This window comes from Anoplophora glabripennis, unplaced genomic scaffold (assembly GCF_000390285.2).
Source record: "Anoplophora glabripennis isolate ALB-LARVAE unplaced genomic scaffold, Agla_2.0 scaffold94, whole genome shotgun sequence".
NCBI classification, from domain to species: Eukaryota; Metazoa; Arthropoda; class Insecta; order Coleoptera; family Cerambycidae; genus Anoplophora; species Anoplophora glabripennis.
In genome coordinates, this window is record NW_019416228.1 from 800,483 (window position 1) to 828,056 (window position 27,574).

A 27,574-nucleotide genomic window follows, 5' to 3' on the forward strand; every position below is an offset into this window, starting at 1 on the left:
CAACTCTACCGTTTTTATATGTTTTCGGGAAATATGAGAAATCGACAAAAATTTTAGAATTTGGCACATCCTGTACAAACAATTTTACATACATATTTGATTTAAAATATTTTTATTTCATTAATAGTCCACTGACACTGAAACTATGACGTCTATTCAATATTATTGTAAAAACTTCTTATTTAAGTAATTCTTCTCTGTCTCCCTTTTTCTAAACAAAGGGGGAAGAACAATGGTACAAGATTTTTATTTTGTTTCCTGTTAGTACATCATACAATTAAAGTCTACGTCATAAAAACTCTCCGTCAAGTTCGTTTCACTTTTATACATTTTTTTTTAAATCAAAGTGAACTCTTATACAACGAATTCTTTTTTTAGTGTTTTGATTTGTACGAAGTTTTCTGAAATTAAACTTATGAATTATGAAACAATATTGACGTTTTTGAAATAGATATGACTAACCTGCAATCTTTTCTGAAATTCAGGAATTTTACTGGAAAAGGTGTAGTTAATGCAATGGATATAAAAATAAACAAAAAATAAATAATTTTAATAGGGCCTCCAAACCACTGCATCCCCATTCTGCCCTGGTCCTCGTTGAGCTCCATTCGTGCTCAGACCGCGACTGTGACCGTCATCCTGCCGTGCAGCTGCAGCTGCACAAGTGCCATTGTTGGTCAGAAGCAAATCTGTGCTCCCATTCACCATTTGCCTCTGGTTACTAGTAGAAATGTGATCCATGACGCTTTGCAAGTCGTTATGTTGAGCATGGGTCGTATGCGAATGCAGAGAATGAAAATTATGGGTTTGGTTAGCAGCTGAATACAATTGAGAATAAAGCAAGCCGGGAAGTACTGGATAAATGGAATTGTTGCAGTTGCTGGATGCATATGAACTTTGAGGCATGTTTTGATGCAACGGAAAATTAGAATTGTTGACGTGATTAACACCCAATGATGTTTGTGAAGACAACAGGTCGTCCTGGACAGGACTTTCCGCAGCACTTGAATTATCTGATAACGACCTTGGACCGGAAAGAGCAAAATCAGTATGATTAGAAGAGTATCGAGGAACTAAAAGTGACGACGTATGAGCGACTGTTTGGGAGTGGTTTGAATGATTTTGGGAAGAAACTAGACCTAGGTGTTGATCCAGATCTGTGGAAGCTGCTTCCGGGAGTACTGAAACAAAAGAGAATATAATTTTAATGCAGTTTGTATGGTATGAAAAACAATACGTGAAAAAATATTGTAGCTCAAATTTTATTATAAATAAAGGGTGTTAAAAAAAGAGTGTAAAATATTTAAGGAGGTAATAGTATGAACCAAAATAAACAGAAAAGTCTCAATAAACATGGGTCCGCAAAGTAACGGTTGCGGAGATATGGAATGTTTTATGTTTTTTAGCCCCTTTTTTTATTTTGCAAAAACGTTGTGTATTTTCTTATAATAGTTGGTTGATGTTTAGTGAAATAAACAGTACGTATTTGACAGTTGTTCTCAGTGCACAAGTTTTCTTTCGCTATGGCTGGTTACTCTAACGCAGAATTAACAGACATGCATTTCATGTATGGTCGTGCTAATGGGAACGCCACCGAAGCGCGACGTCTTTATGTTGACGCTTATCCAAATCGCCAGATTCCTTCACAACGCATGTTTGGAAGAATTCACCAAAGATTGCGTGATACCGGTTCCTTGAGCAAACAGTGCCATTTATCCGGAAGACCAAGGTCGGTATCCACTCCTAGAGCAGAAGAAGAAATTCTAGCACTGGTAGAGCAGAATCCAGGTACGAGTGTGCGGAGAATATCAGCCGAGGTAGGAATTAGTGGTCCTCTTGTTTGGAGAATCCTTCACGAGCAACTGCTTTATCCATACCATGTGCAACGAGTACAGGCCTTAAATCCAATAAATGATCATCAAGCACGTTTGGTTTTTTGCCGCTGGTTTCTACGTCATGATGCTGAAGACCCTCGTTTTCTTGCAAACATTCTTTTTACTGATGAGGCCGGGTTCACAAGAAATGGAGTGTTTAATTTTCACAATACGCATATTTGGGCCGACGAAAATCCTCATGCTCTAATAGAATCTGGACATCAGGCACGTTTTTCATTAAACATTTGGATGGGTATTGTAGGTGACAGGTTTCTAGGTCCTGTTGTTTTACCAAACCGATTAACAGGCGCTGCTTACCTCAACTTTCTGCAGAACACACTGTATGAGTTTTTGGAAGACATTCCTTTGAATCAGAGGCAACAAATGTGGTTCCAGCATGATGGTGCTCCAGCTCATTTTTCCATGGCCGTTAGAGAGCATTTACACCAAACTTTTCCACATAGATGGGTAGGAAGGGCCGGACCTGTTTTATGGCCTCCAAGATCGCCTGATCTGAACCCTCTAGATTTCTTTGTTTGGGGATATTTGAAGACATTAGTGTATGGTACTCCTGTAAATAGCCTGGAAGAGCTGCAGCTACGGATTAATCAAAAGTGTCAAGAAATCCAAACCAAGGAGGGTGTTTTCGAAAGAGTTCGAATATCGTTGAGACGAAGATGTCGTGCCTGCTTGGAAATGGACGGAGGGCACTTTGAACATCTTCTGTAACTTTGTTTTTTGTTTGTTAAAAGCTTCCTTTGTCGGTTTATTCCTAATAAAATAAAATGTTTGAAAAACTAATAGTGGTCCATATCTCAGCAACCGTTACTTTGCGGACCCATGTTTATTAAGACTTTTCTGCTTATTTTGGTTCATACTATTACCGCCTGAAATATTTTAAACTCTTTTTTTTTAACACCCTGTATACTGTTGCATTGGGTTCTTTTCTGCGTTTATACTTCAATAGAGCAATCAGTTTAAAATGTTTGCGTTGAATCAATAAATATGGTTTAGCTTTTCTTAGTGATTTGTTTTTTTGCAATGTCCTATTTGCTTATTTTTTTATAGAAGGTATAATACATGACAAAATGTTAATGGAGGATTAAACGTCACATATTAACGAAATATTTTATATAAGCATGTGTTGGCAAACCCTTAAATTTTGAGATACAGAATGTTAAATTAAATGTCTTAAATAAAAATAAAAATAAAGTAAAAAAAATAAATCGTCGGTGCTGAGACCATGGATTTGAGTCCACCCTATATCGTACTCGTTTAGGAAAAGTAGACGTCTTTTCCGTGGGTAAGGAAGAATTAAAGAACATTTGCTTGGACAATGTTTCAGTTTTCGCTCTTTCTTGCACTAAATTGCGGTGAGGGTGTATCATGTAAGTTGTTGTTGGACGTATAAGTTTTATAAGTCTGTGACTTTCATAATTGTGACAATTACATAAATACAAGGCATTGAATACTCACAGGAACTCACGGCAGAGCTAGTGCTAAAGGCATCTTGTGTAGATGACTGATCTGGAGCGCTTCCAGAGAATCCAAGGGCGGGAGTATTGAATTGCGAGGTGGGTGCTGCACAAGACCCCAGCGTACTCGATGTGAAATAGGGTGAGTATGCTCCTGCTGCTCCGTACCCCCAGTGGGAGTTTGCACTACTTAAACCGAATTGAGGCATATCTGGAACAAAGAAAATCATGATGTAAAAATGTTTATATTTCTAACAAAGAAATATGTCACACTATCTATTTCTCATTAGGAAAAAATAAATTTACAAAAACAACCCCCCGATTGATCTCTTTGTACCAATTATTAAGATATTTTAAATATTGAAATACAACAAAATCCTAATTTAATATAAAAATTGTTATTAAAAATAATAGTTAAACAAAGATTTACATAAAAAATATTGACATTTCTGGAATGGGTGTAATTTATTTCTATTTTTTGTGCAATCAATGTTTCACACAAACAGGAAATGTTTTTTTTTATATTTCCCAAAATGAGTTATTTTTCACTTTGTCAGTTTAAGACTAGCTATTGATAAGACAATAATTTATTATAGTTAAATTGAAGAAAATCTAGGATTCTAGAAAAAAAAACAACTCAGTAACTATATTCTATTTATTTATCCATAAAATATTTCAAAAGTTACTGTTTTATTTAGGTATGCATATTGTAATTGCATTGCGGGGTTTTATGTCTCGTTTACGAAGCATCGCAGTAGGCTTTGTGGATAACGTGGTCGATATGTTCATCAACTGCTTTACCCACAATAAATCAAAATAATAATATTTGGTATGCAATAAATAAATAACGTTGTTTATGAAGGGAACGAAATAGCACAGAAATGTGAAAACGTTTTAAAAATGATAAATTTTCAGTACACTTAACATTCTGAAACCAATAGAAAATGATGACGTAGATATGGGATTTTTATAACCTTCTTCATGTGTCTCATTTTTAGACGTTTGCCTATTTTTACTCAAATGACTTATTCTTTTAAACATGCATAACGCATCTCGTTGGATGGGAATACCAATTTCTATGGTATTTTTCAATCCACCATAACGGGTCCGCCATTTTAGATTTAAGAATTTCCGAATTAAAGCCTTATATTCGTGATTGGCGACTTTGAAAACCACGAGTAACAAGTTTCCACCATAATCTTCAAATTTTAAATGCTTCTTCGATTTTTACATCCAATATTGTATCTTTTATTCAGGAATTTTCGGATTCAGACCCCAAAAACCCCCGCTAACAAAATTCAGGCAAAAGTATTGAATAGAAAAATGTGTAACTTACCGGGGTAAGTAGACTGTCTGTAGGTGGTGTAAAAACCCTTAGAGGGATAAGTTATATTATATTTTTTTGATACGTTGTCTATTAAGTCTATTAACCTACATTTGGTAGTATAAACTACAAGGATATAGTTTTTCACAATGTTTTGCATACACTTTATACATTTATTTCTCACCACAGTAAAAAATTACTTGTGTAAAAAGCTTATTTGATGTGGTAAAATCGGTGAACGTAAGACTTTACACTGAGACCTGTTTTATTTTCATTTGTGTGATTCTAAATCTATCTAAAATAAAACTAATTTCATTAAATGTAACTAGAAACACTCACAACTCTATGAAATTGTTATTAGTATGTAATTGGTACGAGACGCTTTTTAGATTACAATTATGAAAATATAACACAGAGATTATAAATTTCTGACACTCGTTTTTCACTATAAAGACAAAGAGGACCAAGAAAAATATTTAATCTCCATCTTCAGTTTCAGAGTTTCTGCTTCTGCATACTCTAATCGTATGCAAATAGTCAAGTAATGCGTTTGTTAGAAGATTATGACGATACCGGCCAGAGGAATTAATCTTCAGTTTCGGCGTTTCTTCTCAAGAAGACTACGTTATGTCGGTTGAAATGCCAAGAAGTTTAAACTGATGGCATGGCAACCAGCTGGGAAATTGTTAATTCATTGACGACTGCCACGAAAGCTTGTAAACCCTAGTGGTTGGTGTTTGGGAAGCACCTATAGCATTTATTTTGCGCATGTTCCTAGCTCCTAGTCAAAATATTTCAATATTCATACGAATTGAAGATATTCGTGTTACTCCATCCAATGGGTAGTATAATGAACAATAAGAGACGAACTGTTTTAAGTATTGTTTCAGATCAGTCATTTTTCCATTGTCTCAGGCAATTTTTCTGTTAAAATTAAAAGATGTACATTAGTCCCTTGGTTTATATATACGGTAGCCCATCGAAAACGTACCGCAATGCATTACAGAGTAGTAAAGAACTTTTCGGCAAAATCCAAAAACAGGTCAAATTTGTTTCTGAGGGGGAGAACTTTTGGCGCAAAAAGCATAGCAAAATCTTCAACCCCCTAAGTGGGGGTGCCATCCCCCAAATTTTTTTAAATGGGAATGGGGGTCAAGTGGGGGGGTCATTAGAAAGGGCTTTTAATTCTATATACATCGATTCTTACTTTTTGAAAATCGATCCATTATTTTAGAAAATATGCAGCTTTGAAAATACGAACAATATTTTTGACGAGAAATGCGAAAATCGATTTAATTTTACTTCAAAACTTACGGTATTAGTCAAGTAAATGCTGAAAATGTTGTCCGCCAACTTGCATACAATGATACAGGTTGTCTTCAAACCGTTGTCGAACATTCTGGAGCACTTGCGGTGTTACTTCGCGACATACATTAATGATTCGTCCTCGCAGATCTTCCAAGGTATCAGGTGGAGTGCTGTAAACTTTGCTTTTAATATGCCCCCAGAGAAAGAAATCTCAGAAGCAAACTTTACCTGTTTTTGGATTTTGCCGAAAAGTTCATTACTACCCTGTAATGCCTTGCGGTACGTTTTCGATGGGCTACCCTGTATATGTATTATATTAGTTAAAATTTGATATAGGTATCTCCTAACTACATTTTAAATATAAATATTTGTAATTTGTAAACATACAATATGTAAATTTTGCTTCCGTTTTGTATACACAAAATTAAATTAAACTGTATTGTATATAACTAATTATGTGTTCATTTCCAGTCAAGTCGGCTGCATTTTTGATAAAGCATTCCGAATGTAGTTCCATTGGTACTGAATTTTCATTGTATTTGCGTTTAATTTATGTGGAAGCAGATTAGAGTGGATACCGGCATTTCTATACCAAAACACTTTGCATTCAAATCACTTCACAGAGTTTACAACGAAATGAATGGGTTTTGTTTTCATTTAGAATTTTCATCCCATGGGGAAAATAAAGGGGTAGTCTTAAATTAGATGTTCAGCTTTAGACGGCTAACACAAGTGTAACTTTTGTTTTTAATAATCATTGCCTTTTTAATGAAATGGAAGCAACTAAAACACTAGGTGTTAAAAAATACTTTTGTTTTCTTTTTGGCAGTTCATAGATTCAAAATGCAATTTTACAATTTATTTTGAAAGTCCGAAATGTTACGTTTAATATCTACAGATTTTTTATTACAAAATTAAAAGAAACGCCAATATTCTTTTTGAAAAATGATACTGACGATGAATTATCAGCTCGAAACGACACATCACTAACATAATATAATCCATGATTTGAAAACAGGAAACAGTATAAAAGCATTAATAGGTTTGTATTTAAAAAATTAAGAAGATGAAACATCGCATTGAAAATTTGATGCAATTTTTAAATAGAGGGAATATTATTGGAATATTGTTACTGTGTGAATGATAACCATGTAGAGGAGATACAGTTAGGACAGAATAAGATCCACTTCTTATTTGTGGAAGGGTGAAATGGACGGTGACTATTAGACGCCTTCATTATAGCCATCTTTCTCTATCGCGCGGATTTCTATGACTTACTTTATCGTTCTCACGTAACGGCCGATGAACAATGTGGACTTTCCGACCCTGTATGTATAGTTCCTTCAGTCCATTTCATGATGGGAATATCGATCGTACTTATGTACTTGTCAAAAATAATGTAGTACGGGCGGACCACGTTTGGGCGGCGCTACGATTGCGGGGAGTACGGGGGTGTGCGGGGTTAGCTACTTAACAGAGAAAATAGACCGCGCTTCTATTCACTTCACTTTGCACTTGCACTTCGCACTTGCACTAATCACTTAACAACGTCAGCGTTTACACTTTGATTTTACTTATCACTTAACACCTGCACTTCTTACCTGTACTTGCTACTTAACAAAATGTAAATCAGCCATAAGGTCAGGTTTTACTTGTAAGAAGTAAAAGTATCATACAAATGTCAATCCAATATAAAGCCAGGATCAATGTTTGTAATGATACTTTGTAAAATTCGGTAACTTAGTGACGTTATGACATCACAAACATGGTCGCCGGCCAAATTCCATTTAGGTGTATTGGCAAAAATTATAATAATAAAATATTTATACCATTATAATAATTTAATAATTTAATAATATAATAATATAATAGTAATACCAGTCTTGTTATTCAAATTTGCCTATATTTAATTTTTCCCTTTTTTTTCAGATATGGATTCCAAAGCAGCTAAGCCACTAAGCTACCGAATTTTACGAAGTATCATCCCAAACATTCATGCTGCCTTCATGACGAATCTAAATTGGTAGGCTATATTCACTCGCGCGGAAGCAACCGCACATGCTCTGTGGCTCAACGTCTATATCACATAAAATTTGAGATCTAGTGCCTTGAAGGTTTTATCAACAAAATCAAAGTCCAGCAGTATTCAGATGATATTCTAGTGAGTTTTGACCTGACGGCTTTGTTGAAAAATGTGTCAATTAAAGCAGCTTTGGAAGATCTTTGGAAGGATAATAATTTAAACTTGGCAAAAGGGTGCATCAGATCGACATTCTTTTCTTTTAAACATAAGTTTTACAAACAAATTGAAGGAGCAACTGTATGTTCACCCCTAACCCCAGCCTTGGCAAATATCTGAAATGGGCAACTCTAATGAGTAATAATCAGATACATTTATCATCTGGCCTTATGGATATAGACGGATTTCTGGATCACATTAATGAAATACGGCTCAACCATGGAGTTGGACGAAGACCCGATATCCTTCCAATCCTAGACGAGCATGCTAACTGGATGACGATATAGGATACATTGTTTACAGAGACCATTTGAATGCTGAATCTCATCTCGACGGGATAAATCTGGGGTTTAGAAAATCAAAAGCCGTGCTAGTAACTTCAAACAATGCAAAATATATGGCCAAATTATCTATACTCAACCCTATTTATTTACTATTTCAAAGTAGTTGATCCTATTTAATGATCATGGACAATGAAATTCTTAATATTTATATGGATTAGTTTTTATTGTAGCTAATCTTCTTCACTTTCACTGTCGTTCACCCGATTCATCATCATCTTGAAGGTTTACCTATAATAATTTCATTAATAGCTAGGTAGAGCACAGGTTCTAAAATAATTCAATTTTGGCATGTTCCCAGCTAGTCTTCCATTTTTGTAATGTAAATTTATGGAAAAATTCATTGCACAACTTTTCTACGTTCATCAAAGTAAAAGTGACATTTTGACTATCAATATACATTTGTTTGAATGATGCCTAAACAAGTTCGATAGGGTTCAGGTCAGGGTAGTATGGAGGTAGACTGATAGAATATACGATTTTCTTTCTGTACTTTCTTTCACATATTTGAAATGCTGGGTTATGCTTTTTTATAACGTAATATAGCTAATTTTAACATATTATCCGCAAAATGAATTCCATTGTCTCGTAACTATTGCTTCATTTCATCTTTTCCACATGGGGACGTGGCATGGTCAATTGGGCATGGTTATTGTCAATCACTAATAAAAAACATGGCAGCAAATTTAGTATAAGTTTCGTTCATAACCATTTTTTTTCATTTTCATAGTAACACATGCAGTAACATGCACAGACAATATAGCGTATCGTCACAGACTGCTTCTTAAATGCTGGAAATTGGCAACCTGAAATGGATGCAGGCTTTTGTTAGCCGGCTTCCATCAATGAAATTTAGCGTGGTAACTCTTCTACTTGATAATAGGCGGCAGTTCCAGCGGTAGCTTTGTTGCCAAATAATAACTGCTAAATAAATTTAATGCATTCAATTATGTAATTAAAGAGATATGGAACTTATCTTCTGTTTGGAAATCACATTTGCCTTAAATGCTAAATAAAATAAATCAAGTTAGAATAAAAACTATGAATTTACCTAATTAATTATTTATTTTATATCACCTTGGAATGGGAAAATTCAAAAAAACTCGAAATTAATATTTTTAGATTTGTGCGTCGACTTCCAATATGGTGCGATATTAGATAACACCTATGTTTAAAAAAATTGCATTATACAGGTTGTGTATCCTTAAATGGGTACTCTTATTATTAATTTCTTTAGATAGGTAAAATAATTATTGACACAAGTGTTGCATATTATAGATGCCATTGGTAGTGCTCATATTTGTGACACAAGGTGTTCAAAAAAATTAACAGAATGTAAAATTGCTGCAATCTCAAGGAGTAGTTGAATACGAAATTTATTTAAAAAAAAAAACAACAAATCAGCAATCAATACAGAGATAAGATAATGCGTTCGCTACTGCTGTTGCAATTTTTGACTAACTTTTTTGTTTTTCGACATACTAACTTAGGACCTTTTCCATTCAACGCAGAACGGACAATCAGAACCAGAGGAGTGGGGAGATTTTTTTAATTATTTTTTCAATTCAACGCACCGTTTCCGAATTATAAGACCTTTTTTACTGTATCACCTCACACACCTCTTCTTTCCGAAATTTATTTTCCAGATACGGACTTCGAACCTTTTCCATTCAACGCAGAATTGACATACAGGACCAGGGGAGTTATGCGGTCTTTTTACTATAACACGTCACACACCTCTTGTTTCCAAAATTTATTTTCGATATACGGACTTCGGACCTTTTGCATTCAACGCAGAAGGAACAGTTGAGATTTTTCAGTTATTTTTTCGATTCCGAGTTATAAACACTTTTTTATCCTATGTTGTCACACACCGTTGGTCCCGATTTTTTTTGACATGCGGGTTTTGACGTTTTTCACTCGTTCATCATGGGAGATTTTTTGATACTTAGAGTCCAAGCAAATACTGTTTTTTTTTCATATATTGTGACACCCCGCTCTGCGTCACCCACCGAGTACTCTACTCAGAACCAAGGGGAAATTTGTTTATATTTCCAGCCATATCCGAGTTACGAGCAAAAACCGTTTTTTTTTCTTATACTGTATGACATCATAGATCGATAACGAAGGCTTAACAAGGCCACGCGCTCTACCCCACGTTCCCTCCCTAGGTGTCCTGAAATTGCTGGGGAGACTCCTGAAGACAGCAGAGAGAGAGAGAGAGAGAGAAAAACCCTCTATGAGGACAGAGTCACTCTATCTCTATCGCACACTATAACTCTATCTCTCTCGCACACAATCAGACAAAAACGACAGAAACGAACCTTCTTTTAAAAATACATGGGATTTATCATTATTAGAATAACCCATTTTAATTTAAAAAATTAAAAAAATTACAATGGGTTATTCTGATGACGAAAAATAAAACATAATTAACTGTATTATTCAAATAACAATAATGTGCAAAAGTTCTTCAGGAATATTGGCAAATTTATTTTGGAGGAAGAATCCCGTCAACGAACACTAAAAAATATTATTAGAAACCTTAGGTGGCCAGAAAACAGCCCCGATCTCATTGTCAGTCCTTTAGACATATTTTTTTTACCTGAAAATTTGCAAGTATTGAAAAAAAAAAAAAGGACGAAATGCTTGATAATTTTGAATTTGTTTTTGAAGCAATTAATAGTAAATTGAAACATATTTTCAACTGTATCATCACAATCACTTGCATGTTGATTTGTAAAAATTGTAGGTATATTAATGTTATTTCGTTTTTAGTTATTCTCCTTATGTTGTTGTAAAGGTTAGTTATAAAAAGCGTTGTTTGTTATTTTCATAAGGATGAATTTTAATTTTTTTTAATGATTTTTTTTATTTTAAACATATATATTTTATGCCAGTAAATTTTGATGTCAAATGAAATAAAGGAAAAGTCGTACATTTGTATTTAAAGTTTCTTTCTATCTTTAATTATTAAACCTATAAGTGGATGTCAAAATACAAAAAAAAACCTGTACCTACATTCCGCGACGTACTAATAACCCACCTTGTATATTAAATAAATTTATCGTCATCATCAAATATTAAAAAAATTATATTACAAGCTGTTTAAAATATTATTACGAATTTTGTTTATTTGGAAATATATTTTCTGCAGTATTTCAATACCAAAAAATGAAAATAGTAGGTAGCTAATTAACGAAATTATGATTAAATAACTTAATTGTAACACCACTGCAGAATATCATATGATACATACATAGATATTCGTTGATTCTTTAAAAACATTTTTATCAATACCTACATCATACATTGAAGTAAATACAGTAACGCAAAAAACAGATATTGATAAAAAAGTGTACAAAAGAAATCCGTAAGTACGCCTGGCAACATTACCAAAGTCTTATTGATATGTTGCTAGGATACGCGTAGGTATACGGGCCGCTGCATTTGATTCTTCCTAAAATTCTGCTGGTGGTGTACTCTACCGGCAATTCGGAAATTTAAAACTGCTGGCCTATTCCAGTAGCGGTCTGTGGCGATAGCTATTTTGTCTGTGGTACATGACATAATGATAGTCCTGTGTTTTTTTTCAATTAAAAATTAGTTTCGCATTTGGTATAAAACCATTTTCTTATTCAGTATGAACTATATTATCTAAACGTTCTTCTTTAATACGAGGTATCCGACAGTCTTTTGTTGCTTTCATCACATCAAGTATTTTCATGGGTGTACGAAAAATGTACGTCTCTCATATAAATTCAACCCTCTTCACGGTTTCAGTCTTCTTAAAAATATTAACAAAAGTCTTAAACATCATGACGCTCCATTAATAGACTTCGGTTGGTCTTATGGCGTACAAAAGCTTACACAAACTTTCTCTGCTGCCAGTATATAACACATTTTCATGGAACATGCTATGGAAACATCAAAGTACTGTTTTTTCTTAAACATTACACTACACGATCAAAGTCATCCAAATCTGCTTTTGGCGATTATGTTTTCATTATTTATAATATTTTCTCTTGCTTCACAGTATTTTTTATCATACTCACACTAATGCCAGCTGTATTTGCATTCTTTCTAAGGAAATTAGTCGCAATTTTGTGTTTTTTCTGTAACAAATTTAAATATATATAATTTCATGACTTTGTACACGTAACACTTTACGCTTCATTAAGTGATTTAAATTCCCTAGTTTAAACAATTTTTTCTCAGACTCCATGTTCATACAGAGAATGAGCTCCGGTGCTAGTCTGGTAACATTGCCACTGCGCATCTGAAACTCGCAGACAGGATGAATTTGGTCAAGTTGTAGTTTTAGGGCTATTAACAGCAAAAAGTTTCTGTTTAAGGTCGTGTCAAAAGAGAAAATTGACTTTTATGCAATAAGCGTTTATAGTGTAGTTTATTTTTTAATTTGTTTTTCATTGAAATCTTTAAAATATTTTTTGTATTAAAGAAAAATCATTTTTGTATTAATTGCTCACATGTTTATAAATGCGACAAGTGCTCTTCCTACAATAACTGATACTTTGTTTGTGGTAAAAAAAAATATCTTTAACCAGTCTCTCTTACGACTAAATATTCATTATTTAAAGTAATTTAATATTTTAGAAAAGTGATTAATATTTGTACTTACTGTTACAATTTCCTATGGGTGGCATTCTAAAGCCTGATAAGGGGTCAGAGGCTGCAAAAGGGAACGGCCGCTGGCCAAAGGCAAAATGGAACTGTTGCTGCTGTCCTAGAAGAGAGAGCACTATATTAGAACTAAATACTGTCCGAATCTACAGTTGATTTAATTGGTATGTATACAGGGTGTTCCAATTAGATGTTATAACTTGCTATATCGAAAACCCTGCAAATAGAGAAGTGGTTAAATGGCGGGCAAAGGTACACAATTTAATGACCACCGGACTCGGAAAGGAATTAGGAATTCAATGCGCAAAAATATTGAAATTTGTTTTTAAAAAAACTGTATTGAGAATTGCTTTAAAGATGAAACGTTACGCTGAAAAGCTAACACCTTATTCGATTAGCTTTATAAATAGAGCTCTGAAACGATAAAATTGAAATACAGAGATGCATTTAAAAAAAAAATAGAAGCTAACACAGGTGCTTGCGATTTATCTCCAGTAAATTATTGTTCACTAAATTGCGCATCTTTACTCAAATATGACTATCTCTCTATTCTTATTCGATTTCCGTAATAGCAGTGTTATAACATCAAATTTGAAACACCCTGTATACATTTTTATTTTAATAATGTTTAACAATTGATATATCACGTCATAGTAAAAAAACAGTTGATAATATCAAATTGTTAAAAAATGTAAAATTTGTATTGGTCTTCTCTTTTTAAGATGAAATAAGGAATCAAAAGATGTTAGACTCTTGGAAAACATTTTTCTTCACGCCTTTCTTTTATTTTTACGCTTAGAATTTGCCCTGTAAATGAAAAAATAAATAAATTTTCCAACCCCCCTGTATGACAGTCTAATCAACACTAAAGATCTATCTGTTCTACTCGAAATCCATAGTACATAGGTACTATGTATATTTCACAAAAGACAGAAAAATATCTAAAAATTAATGTTGTCGAATATTTGCTCTGTAATTCATAGCAGATATAATTTATAGGAAACAAAAATTCATAACGTATGCTATTTTAGTATGGGGTCATGCTCCCTCTATGAAAAAGGTTTTTATTCTTCAGAGAAAAATTATTAGAATCATATCTGACCTTGGTTTTAGAGATTACTGTAGAGAGTTTTCTAAATTGAACATACTAACTGTACCCTGTGCATATACAGTGTAGGAAAGCGCCGATGGTCTATCACAAGTTACGTGAGAGCGATAAAGTAAGACATAGAAATCCATGCGATAGAGAAGGATGGCTATAATGAAGGCGTATCATAGTCACCGCCCGTTTCGCCCTTCCACAAATAAGATCCACTTCTTATTTGTGGAAGGGCGAAACGAGCGGTGACTATGACACGCCTTCATTATAGCCATCCTTCTCTATCGCATGGATTTCTATGTCTTACTTTATCGCTCTCACGTAACTTGTGATAGACCATCGGCGCTTTCCTACACTGTATACTTTAATGTCTTATTTATGTCAAAAAACATACATAATTTTGAAATCAGAAGTGAGACTCACTCTTATAATACCCGAAAGAGCACATACTTATGTAATAAATTTCTAAGATTTAGTAAAACGCGGATCGGTACTAATTATTGGGCCATCAAATTTTTTAACATAATATCTCACCAAATTCAAATTCTTAATGAATATAATTTTAAATCAAGGATAACAAAATACTTAATAAAAAATGCCTTTTATGGTTATGAAGATTTTATTGACAGTAATTTAGCTCGAATATGAATGTTATCATTAATCTTAGTATGTCGTTTATCCTATTTATTTTAATTATGTTGTTTATGTATATTTGTATAACAGTTAGTTAATTGATATCAATATGTGTATTGTTATTTACCACTTTCTTTTTTTTTTTTGGACGCGTGTAAGCACTTTTATGTGTATATAACACTAGCCTTTATAAAAAAAATTATAAAATATAAAGGGAGAAGAGAATCCTTACACCTAGGGAGATAATTATTATCAGGTAGTAAGCAAATTATTAAAATTTCGATGAAAATCATTCAATTCATATTTCAAGTTTTTGCCTTTAACATTTGGTAACAAGTTTGCTTTTTAATGAACGAAGGTTTAAAAGACAGTAGGTAGTGTTATGTAGGTACGAGTATACATCGTTAGCTACAGTAATACCAATACCGTGAACAAATTATTCTAAAAAATCCGAGCCTTCAGATCTCCTGAAAATCGTAACAATAAAAAAAAAAAAAATAACCAACGCATATCATATTGACAGTTATAATATTTAATTGTTAAAATAAGTTAAGTTTTTTTAATTATTTATCACTTCTGGAAAAAAGCCTTATTATATTCGTGGCAATGAATAAATACTACAATGTTTTCGTGACTACCGTGTTTAGGCAACCAACATTAAACAATTGGCACCCTGTTAAAAATCCCTAAACTGTTGCGTCTATGCTCTAGATAATGCGATCACCGATGGGTTAAATAAAATGTGAAAAATTACGTCAATCAGCAACCGGTGAAACAGAAAACAATGTTTTAATGTAATCTTGACCTTACTGTTTAAACAATTTTTTATTTTACCAAAATTTATAGTTGCCAACGCGAAGGAATAAAATTACTTTTAGGTACAAACAAAATTACTGGCAATGAGGCTTTTAATCACATTTGAAGGTTCTGTAATACGAAATAAGGTAAGGTAAGGTAAGGTGTTACAAGGGTAACAAAGCGCCGATGTCTGTGCCTATAACTTTTAGTGTTCTACTCTATTATTTAATTTGAAAATTGTTGGACCTATAGCTGGGATTACATATGTTTGACGTTTAATCTGTATTGACTTTTAATTATGCTTTATTTCCATGTCAATATTTTTTTAATTGCCCAAATATTTATAACGTCCTATGACATATTTCTGAAAACAGACTGATTATTAAAATAATTAACCTAGTAATTATAAATAAGTCATATACCCTGCATGTAATGTAATAAATAAGAATTAAATTGAAATCAACGCCCAAATTATCAGATTAAAATAGGTAGACAAAACAGAACTAGATGTATATTAAGTAACGGGAGGTTAAACCGTGAATAATTTATCACCAAGGCGGTCTATTCTTATGGCTAAGAATGCGTGGAGCTGTAAATAATGACGGGACCGTGTCTTCAAGACAATCCCCTGGATTTATGCTGTTCCTGCAATGAGCAACAGGTCTCTTTCACTCTTAAAAATATTACAATAAAATATTCATCCAATTCCAATTAAATTTAATAACAAACAAAACACTTTAATAGTTAATAAAATTTCATTTGAAAGAAGAACTATAAGTTATAAATATCACAATTTATTTCTTTTAATGTATCTTTATTCTAAAAATGGGTGTTTAAAATAAAGTCATGATACTTCTGAAAAAATATGAAGCACTAACACTTCATCTTAATTTATCAATTAGTTCTGTCAGTGTAGAATAAGAGAATTAGTTCTCTTTAAAAAGTTTATCTCGCTATAAATTAATAAAATGCAGTGTTTAGATTGGATTCTGTATCAATACTCACTTTTTTTAATCTTACAGTTACAGTTAAGTTACAGGTTTATAAATTCATAATCAGCGTTATACATCTCTAGAAAGAAAACATCTGAATTTCTAACTAAATTATTTACCTTGCTGGAATAATTAATTCAATTATACTAAAATAATTATTAAAATTTAATATCTAAATTGTACAGCAATTGAATTTAATTAATTAAATAATAATATTATGAAATTATGTTAATAATATAGGAATATTTACACAACAAAAAATAATAATAAAATATAAACACCACAAAATGTATCAAATTATCAAATCAAACAACCTGTTCTTTTTCCTAAAAATAAAAAACCAAAATTGAAATCTGGTAGTTAAAAAAGTAAAGAAGAGCAAAATGTCATAATAAGTTCATGTATTAAAAAAAAATAAACAAGCTTTTAGTGACGTCATTTTATTTTCGTATTCTTCTCAGCAAACCCTTTCATTTNAAAATGTCATAATAAGTTCATGTATTAAAAAAAAAAGTTTAAACAAGCTTTTAGTGATGTTATTTTATTTTCATATTCTTCTCAGCAAACCCTTTCATTTGATACCCATATCATGGGGGTGCATAAAAAATAACTGGCCCACTATCTTTGGGAATCTTCCATATTGGATTTAGAATGACGTCATTTAGATAACCATGCATTGTTATCCAAACTAAACATGTATGCAAAATTTCAGCTCAATCGGTTGGGGACAACTATTTTAAAATTCAGTTGCAAGATTTGACCCATAATAACAAGGCAAGTTAAATAAAAGCTTGTAATAAACAGTTCAAGGATAGAGAACTATCTCCTCACAAATTTATTTTTAGGAAGAAATAGGAAAAGTTAGAGAACACTTCATCAAATCCACCTGTTTTTATTCGTATAAAAAAATGTATTTGTTAACTATTATATTATCAATAGAATTACATTTCAAGTATTTTATGTGATATAGTATCAGACGTAATACTTCAAATTTATGCAAAAATTAACTATATTGGATTCATTTTGACAAACCAAGTATTAATAAACTTATTGCAGACACAAACTGGGAACATAATCCTGCTCAAATCTAGGCCGTTCTTTTCGTTCTGACCGTGCTGTTTATATTTGATGATATGTCCTTACAGTTTGCTGCAGTTACGATTGATTAAGGAGCCAGGTCTGGCGAGTAAAGAGGGTGAGGGAGGGCAGTAATATAATTTTTAGTACAAAATTGACAAAGCGGAGTGTACGGCTGCATTGTCATGGTGCAAGAACCAATAGTTGTCTCTCTACAACTCTGGTCTCTTTTGCAGAATTTAATACGTAACTATTGTAAAACGCTTTGACAGTCCACTGTTTTACCTTGAGATCAAAATGCACACTTCCATTAATTAAAGTCGAAAAAAATCGTGAGCATCACTTTGACATTGAATCGAGACTGACATGCTTTCTTGGGGCATGGGGCGTGGAGATCTTTTGGAAATCCATTATGATGACTGAACTTTTGTCTCAATATTGTAGCCGTAAACCCAGCTTTCGTCTACCGTTATACCGACAAATGTCCACACGATTATCATATTATTCGGTTATCAAACCTTTGACTTTTTGAATGTGGAAGTCATCAGTCGAGGATCATCTTCAGTTGACTAACGACCACTGTTAAATCCTGAAAACTATTCGTAACATTTTCTTGCTTAAAAAGTTGAAGAGTTTCCCTGAAAGATTTCCCCAGTTTCACCCAAAAATTTACGTTACATAGTTGTTTCAGATAATTACATATTTCAAAAATCATCACTAACACTTGTTGCACTCAAACAACAATATCACGAACACTAAATAAGATATCAACACTTCAAGAACATGTGATTACAGAGGAGGTTAGCGCGTAATTCAAAGAGTTAGGTTATTTTCTGAACAAACCTCGTATATGCGTATATTTCATTTGACAGAGTAACATTTTTAGGTATTCAAAAAATCTTTCATATTTTCATATCTTGTAGCACAATAATATTAACCAAAACTACAATTATTATTGTTTTATTTACAACCACTTTTGAGCAATATATTTATTAGTCGTAAGTGTGTATAAGTTATTTCTCTTTATTCTCTATTATTCTCTATTATTTCACTATAAAATTGAACTCCATTTTTTTGGCGTGAACTATATTTTGTCTANTGCCGACACCGGGGATCGAACCCGGACCAGAGTAGGAAGCCTAGCCGAGAAATGCTTGCCACCGCACTCTCGACCGACTGCGCTACCGTGGCGATATTTACATGAATATTATATTATATTTATATATATTATATTTACATGAATAAAATCTTTGACCTTCTGAACGAGGGAGTCATCAGTTGGATTCGAAGTTCTTGGTCGAGGATCATCTTCAATTAACTGACGACCACTGTTAAATCCTGAAAAACATTCGTAACATTTTGTACGACCTAGAGCATCATCTCTGTAAGCTTGCTTCAAAAGTCGAAGATTTTCCGTGAAAGTTTTCAACAGTTTCACGCAAAAATTTACGTTGCATCGTTGTTCCAGAAAATAACATATTTCAAAAATTATCACTAACACTTAAGCTTGTTGCACTCAAATAACAATATCACGAAAACTAAATAAGATATCAACACTACAAAAACATGTGGCTACAGAGGAGGTTAGCGCGTAATTTAAGGAGTTCGGTTATTTTCTGAACAGACCTCGTAGGTATATGAGTATATTTCATTAGACAGAGTATCATTTTTAGGTTTTCAAAAAATCTTTCACCATCTTGTAGCACAATAATATTAATCAAAACTACAATTATTATTGTTTTATTTACAACCACTTTTAAGCAATATGTTTATTAGTCGTAAGTTAAGTATGTACAAATTTTTTCTCTATTATTTCANATTAACCAAAACTACAATTATTATTGTTTTATTTACAACCACTTTTGAGCAATATATTTATTAGTCGTAAGTGTGTATAAGTTATTTCTCTTTATTCTCTATTATTCTCTATTATTTCACTATAAAATTGAACTCCATTTTTTTGGCGTGAACTATATTTTGTCTACACTAAATAATTTTATCTATTCCAATCTCACTGTAATAAATCAAAATGCAATTTAAACAGAAACAGGGTCTATACGCTGAACTAAAAATATGCAATTGGCATGTGCAAGGTTCTTGATCCGATGTAAATTGAGTATCCTCGCCAGGATCTAGTTGAAGTTGGAAAGGGTCTGAACGGGCGCAGATGAGCTAGTTTTAATTAATTAATCAACCAATTCAATTCATTAATGCCCTTCCAGAGTGCTCTTCTTGCAAATTTAGGGAAATTCCTAGCTGATGAATATTCACTTCATTATTTCCAACTATTTTTTGTTCTCCTCCTGAGTGTCCTCGAGAACATTCGCACTGTTAATGATTATGTACCCATACGTCTTTCTCATTTAACGTTTAAGTATCTAATAGAAAACAAAGAGGATGTAGTAAATTTGCATAATAATATGCAATAATTAAAGATTACACAGCTCCATAAAAAAAAGGTCTTGTGCAAATGGTGACAGTACATTATTCCCAAGTATTTTGAGTCGTTGCACTGAAAGAAATGGGTTTATTAAACTGTTTATCTAGAATAATGTGTATAGCGCATATTAAAACTTTTATAACCAATATACAACTTTTATTAAAAAAAACAATCATCTCCATACTCATTATTCAATCAGTTTAACTGGAAGGTGCTTAATACACCTTATGCATCTATGAAATAAAGGTTATAATGAATTACTTATACATTATTAGGTGTTATAGACTTTATATTCCAATTGTATAGTAGGGAAGATTTGTTGTATAAAGACCAGTATCCGAATTTGTATATAACAATTGTATTAACAGAATTATTCGTTCTTATACTGAATATGTTTCCGTTTTTAACGTGTAAAACGCATCTTATAATGGTTAAGTGATCGTCACCTCTCGGTGCATAATCGGTTATGATCGTTGTTAAGTTATATTCATAGTCTTGTAATAATAATCATATGTCAGACCCGAGAGCGAAGTGCGCCGACTCAATAAGAAACCTGGCTATTCCAGCCGCTGATTTAGGGTTCGCCGCACGAGCTCATCCCTTCTAAGATTTCAGTAGCATGCTATGCATGAAGCAGAACGGTACTCAACTATCTTATACAGTCCACTTTTATTGTCCATACATGTTCAATCATTGTCAAAATAAACACACAAAACCACAACGTCTTTATTATCTTTACTCAAGAAGAGAAAATACAACAATCGTAAAATTTCCGACAGTCCGCTGTGCATCGACTTACACACGTCTAGTTTGATGAAAATGGACAGTATATGCACATGTTTTGTGGGATACATGATCATATCGCGTTGTGTGAAATGGAAAATTATTATGTAAGTATCTAACTGTTTTATGGCTTGTAATTGTTTTGTTTTTTCAAATGTAAATCTTGTCTAAATCTTAAAAATTATTATTTTGTAGGTCCTATTAGAAATCGCTGATGTTAAGTTTTACATAAGATGGAGGAACAGAAGGTTAACGGTGACAAAGAAGAGCATGGGTATAAAGTCAATCAACCAGAGGAAATAAAATTATATGGAAAGAAGCTCAACCTTTCTGGGGATGCTTCATTCTTAAGGTGGAAGAGTTATAGTGCAAATTCTCATGTAATACAAGAAAATACGGGTGCATCGTTGCTAAGAAAATAAACTGGACAGTTTTGGGAGCGATTTGTCATCATTTTTAATGCTTAAAAGTATGTTTTATGTATGTTTACATTAGAACCTTAGCTTGTAATTACAGTTATCCAATAAAATTTCTGAAAACTTAATGACATATGTTTTTAACTCATACAGAGTATACAACAGTTTAATACATTTATTATTATAAAACTTATAACCAGTACTAGATGTTCTAATAACGATATGGAACACTTTAATAACAGTTATTGCTATTATTTCGTAAAGGGTATAAAAAACGTTGTATACTAGTTATACAATAATTTAATAAAGAATAAGGTTTATATTCACTATACAATTGTGGTAGCAGTATGCGTTTTATATCCAATATTCACCTGTTTAACTGTCACATATAGTATACAATGGTCTTATAATGGTATATAGAATTCTAATAAAGAATAAAACGCATTTCATTCAGTGTGAATTCGAATCCAATATCAGAATTTCTCCAGCAAACACCAGAATTTTCTAATATGAAAAAATGCTTAAAAAACGCACAAAATTGACAAATCAGTATTTAGGTAGGATTTATCAATGACTGAAACTAGTGGTCAGATCTTCATATTCCCATGTATCTTGACCTGCTGAACACGAATGCGAAGTCATATTTGGCCCATAAGGTCACAAATCCTTCCCAAACTGAAAAAAGCTTAAAAATCCACAAAAATTAATAAATCAGCTTCTATGATCCAGGTATGATGTATCAGCGACTGGAAATCGAGGTCTGACCTATGTATTCCCTTGTATTTTGACCCGCTGAATCCGAATCCGATATCAGAATTTCCCTACAAAATCACCAGAATTTTCTAATCTAAAAAAATAACTTAAAATAGCTAATATACTCGAATTTTAGAATGATAAGGCTACAAATAATGCAAAAATATATTATTCCCATAAATTCAGTGCTACCCAAATCCTTTGTGCACTAAATGCCTTAGGCTATGTTAGGTTTAAAGCCTTTCTGTTTGTTCATACCTGGATGCCAAGAAATTTTCGTACCAGGCGTTGAGGTCTCCCTAATATATTTTTGCATTATTTTTAGCCTTATCATTCTAAATTTCGAGAATATAGTGATTTTAAGCAATTTTTTTAGGCTAGAAAATTTTAGTCATTTGCTGTGGCAAATCTGACATCTGTATTCTGGTGGAACTGTTATTTATCATTAACTTATATTTTAGATTTGTTTTTACATAATAACATGGAGTCATTAGAATTTTTAATAATAAATCCTAAATTCCTAGCCATATCATTTACATGAGATATAGAAGTTAATTTGTTGTCAAAAATCACGCTGAAATATACAGGGTGTCCCAGAATAACGTGTACAACGGAAGACCACATATTCGTGGACTCAAAATAGACGGATTTAGGCTAATTCACCTATATCCGAAATCATTTCGTTTGGCCGCTAGATGGCTTCAACGTGCGTGATAATTTTGTAAATAACTCGAATATGTATTAATCGATTTTGATCATTTTTGGGGTGTGGACTTTTCCTTTAAATCTAAAAATTTTGCAGATATACAGAGTGTTTTTTAAAACTCACAACTCCTACAAAATTGATGTATGGTGGTAATATCCGCTCATAACTTTTTTCATAATGACAACTATTTTTTATTTGATAGGTGATACTACCTGAAAGTTTTTGGGCCTCTTATAGAATTTATATTAAATGAGCGGTTTGGATACACAAAATATTTTTTAAATGTCTACATTATCTTGCCACTCATATTACAATACTTAACAAAATGCTAGTAGTCACTGATTTTGTAGGTTGACTGTAATTTCAGTTTGATCTTGTTTGGGATAGCATTATTAATGGCTGTCACTGTACCCAATAGACTGAATGGGGAATTTTATTTAGAATTTTTGCAAAACCCGAGTTATTGGAAGATGTGCTGTTATTACTCAAAGCTACTAACGAAGCGATTTCGGATATAGGTGAATTAGCCTAAATCTGCCTATTTTGAGTCCACGAATCTATGGTCTTCCATTGTACACGTTATTCTGGGACACCCTGTATATCTTAATTATACCTATTCAGTATTCATTTAATTCATAATTGGATTCCATAAAGTTAATTTTTCAATGCATTTATTTATGTTAAAGCTGAGCCGATTTCTTACGCACCAACTGTTTAATTTTTCAAAAGATTTCTGTTGCTTTAAACTGTCACTAAAGTCACCGAATCACTGATAGGTGCAAACAATTTCCAGTCATCTGCATATAAAAGTGTAGGACATTGTGGTTTCAAGTTGAAATAATTTATTAAGATAATAAAAAGAGCACCAGTCATCGATCGTTGATGTGCTGCAGATATAGTTCTCAAATCAATAAACCACCGTATTTATATTGAGTTACGTATTAAACATATTGAGAAATGATAAGACGAATTGAATAAGTGACTCTGTAAGGCTAATAATAATTTATAATTGTTGCAATAGCTCAAGCGCCTGTCGAACATATTAGAAAAGTCGGTGTAAATAACTTGCCCCCCACAATCAGCTGTTTCCACTTAGCCTATCCTAGTTTTTCTGGATATAATTTCGAAGAATTCGTCTTGAATGTAGCTGAATTGTGATTTGGCATGAAAAAATATAATGCCATATAGAATGATCTCAAATTACTAAAATTCCGTAGATAGTAGTAGGTGTATAATTTTCAATGATTGAAAAAATGAGGCAAATTCATTTATTACATTATGCGGATTTAAAAAAGCAGAATTGTCATAAATCATTAAGTTGAAGGTACCTGTAGAATTTTTCGTCCTGTTAATGTAAGACCCAAACGTACGTAGATTTGATATACTCTGTATTCCATGTTCTTTATACGGGTATATGTTTTATCAGTATCAATTTCAGATTTAATTTTTTTTAACAGTTTAAACAGAATGTGTGCGTCAGTATCGACCGGTTTTTTTTTTTAACAGTTTAGAAGATGTCGACTTTGGCCTAATTTCTTCTGTGATTAAATCATGCCGGGTAATAATTATTTATAAAAGTCTTAGAAAAATTTCTAGCAAAAATTGCCTCTAACTTATCATACATGAAGTTATAAACATCACAAGCATTAGTGAATGACAAGACCAATTTATAAAACTTGAATCATAGTACAAATGAATTATTTTAAAGTTATTGTTTTTTACAAAATTACTGGAAAACGTGATTTTTCAAAGTAAGAGTTAATACATAATTCGAATGGTGGTGGAAATTCACCTTGACGCAACAAGATATTGTCAGATTTGGTGACTTCTTAATCGGCTTCACTAAATCAAGTAGGTGGTAATTACAATTAATTACTTTAGGTTCATGAATTCTCAAATATTATCTATAGAAGGATTTATATAATCAGGATTATTATAATAATGTAAGGAAATTACCTCATCTCCATCTTACAGATATAATTTGCTTATTAATGTACTAAATATAGTTTCCTACTTTGGCTCTACTACTACTGGAGTGAATATAAAGCTTAAAGCATTGTACGTCTTCTTCTATGCTAGTAAAACTGCACCACCTATAGATTTGCATGTTAAGTTAAAATTACAATATTTACGAATTACAATGAAACTACTTCAGAATCAAATAAAGTAACATCAAGTCAGATTTCAGATAAGATAGTTAATGAACGATATAAAAAGAGAGAAGCATTAAATAAATCGTGAGTCCGAGATTTTAACCTACACAATCATGATAATATAATTTTTTACTATTATTACGTATAAAATACGAATATCTGAATTTAACTATGATATAAAGTTATGATTTTTGAAGTGAAATAAACATAACTCGTGATACTATTAAATAGTGATAATTTATATAAAATATCACTTACTTTTTAACCGCTTTTGCATTTCCATTGACCTAAAATTAATTACATATGGTTGCTATATATTATACTAACTACTACTGTAGTGGTCGAAAAGCGTGATGATTTTTGGTTGCAAATATTTCTATTTCTGATATCAAAAATTCCTTACGTTGTAAATACAGTCTCGACAGTCCAGAATATTTGAGTAAATTCCCTATCTCTTCGAGAACATTTCAACAGTCATTCACAAAATTCCAACCGATTTGCAAAATTTTTATATTACAGAAATAAAAGGGATTTTTTCGAAAAATTGTCTATATTCTACTAGTTATATATTCTTTAGAAGATCAAGTTGTCAGTGTTGCACTTTTGCTTGTCCATTGAATTAAACTTCCTACAAAACAAATGATATACAAACTTAACCTTGATCTTGATCTGCCTCAGTTGTCTTCTAACGATGAGGTATAACTTAAGCAATTAGGATTAAAAAAACAAATAGTGTTACTAAGTAGTTCCAATAAATCAAGTAGTTAATGTAAAATGTCAGTCATGCAATTGTTTTTACTTTTTGAAAATAAATGATATTTATGCCCAAACAGACCTACCAATGAAATCTGCGTATCTGACATTTAATATGAATTGCTCTAAAGAGTTCACATATATTTTTTTTTTCACGGCAAAATTATAAGTTTTGTAGAACTGATTTGCGATTTATGAAAACGATGTTTCTGTTGATTTTGAAATGTTATGGACGAGCTTTCGCTAAGCAGATGTGCTTTAAGAATAAGGTTGTCTTTCTACCATCAAGACATGAAGAAATGATTGGATAAATGTATCACTTACTCCGCCTCCGTTTTTCCTTATTTCATTTTTTCTTCTGCAAAGATCCCCACTGATTATTTGAGCTACCTACCACTTACGCCAAATGGGTTTCGCAAATTTAAAAAACCAAAGAATGTTCTGGAAAATTGTTTTTGCATCATTGGCGCAGTGAAAAGACTCAATCTCGTAAGCCTCGCATTTCACTACTACATAAAAAATATCCAACAGAGTGGACTCAAGTGAAACAATAAACGTAAAAAAAATTTTGACTATTGTGCACTACAATGACCATCCGTATATTGCTGTGTGGAAATACTTCGTCGAATCAAGGAATGTTATGGACCATCCGGTATACTCGTATAGACCATGCAAGTTAGACAATAAATCAGAAAATTCTTTCTGATGAACCGATCGAGTTGCGGTTTGCGGCATTGTCTTCGGAAAAATAAGAGGAAAAAAGTCTATCTATTACACTTTGGGGCTGGATCGAAACTGCATTGCGGGTGCATAAAGTGCATCTTGGAGTGCATCAATTTTTCCGAATTTTCAAAAAATGGTAAAAATTGAATAAAAGTTGTAGAAATTTGGTTCTCGGGGTCGGAGATTTCGAATCTGACCCTGAAAAATATGCCCAACGGCCCTGGGCCGCCCCAGGGAGGCAAGCGGAGGGCCTTCTGTAAAAACATCGAATAGCTGAGTAATTGTCTTCTAAATCCCCACTCGGGGGTCTTTCGGGTCGGGCATTTCGATTCTGACACTGAAACGTATGTTCGACGCCCCTGGGGCCCCCCAGAGGGGCAAGGGGGCCTTCTGTAAAACATCGAATAGCTGATTAATTGCCTTCTAAATTTCTACTCGGGGGTTTTCGGGGTTGGAGATTCCGCATCTGACACTGGAAAATATCCATTAATCTTAGCTTGTCTATCACTGAGAAAAGTTGTCGTAGAATTGGAGAAATCCTGGACTATCCGTCTCCAAGAGACACATTTCGTAAAATCAAAGAAATATTCCTTAAAACCGAAGAATATTTTATGGATCATGAATTTGCAAAAGATTCTCTTGGGCCCGTGCAAGTGCGGATAATGCATAACAATTAGGCGACAAAATCCGATTATCGACAATGCAGATCCTCGTGGGTGCAGGAAGCATGGAATTACATGCATAATTGCATGTACAAATTGTTTTGGAACCAACTATTCCAATCCTGAAATAGTCGAAAATGTAATAGATGATAGTGATTGACAGTATACTGATGATGAAAATTGTGATTGATAGTGAAAGTGTTAGATAAACATATGATAGTAGTTGTCTCACTAATTGCCTTGCAATTAAAAAGAAAATTGGTTCTCAGAATAAAGTAGATTCTTTTCGACTCATTAATTTCCTGTTAGTTTTTCTTACCCTTCTTGTCTAATCTCTGTAAATTTGCGTGTGTTACAATGTAAAGATAAGCCTACAAGATC

At 32.8% G+C, this 27,574-nt stretch overlaps 1 protein-coding gene across 1 annotated transcript in view; it reads right to left on the reverse strand.

Moving 5' to 3' along the window:
- Positions 1-549: 549 nt before the first annotated feature.
- The window catches only part of LOC108903535 (runt-related transcription factor 2), a 109,380-nt gene continuing 82,355 nt past the window's right edge, over positions 550-27,574 (reverse strand). The window contains exons 3-5 of the mRNA XM_018705754.1: positions 13,204-13,323; positions 3,351-3,560; positions 550-1,181 (exon numbers count right to left, since the gene is read on the reverse strand). Coding sequence (XP_018561270.1) covers positions 550-1,181; positions 3,351-3,560; positions 13,204-13,323 — 962 coding nt within the window. The remainder of the gene's footprint in view (positions 1,182-3,350; positions 3,561-13,203; positions 13,324-27,574) is intronic.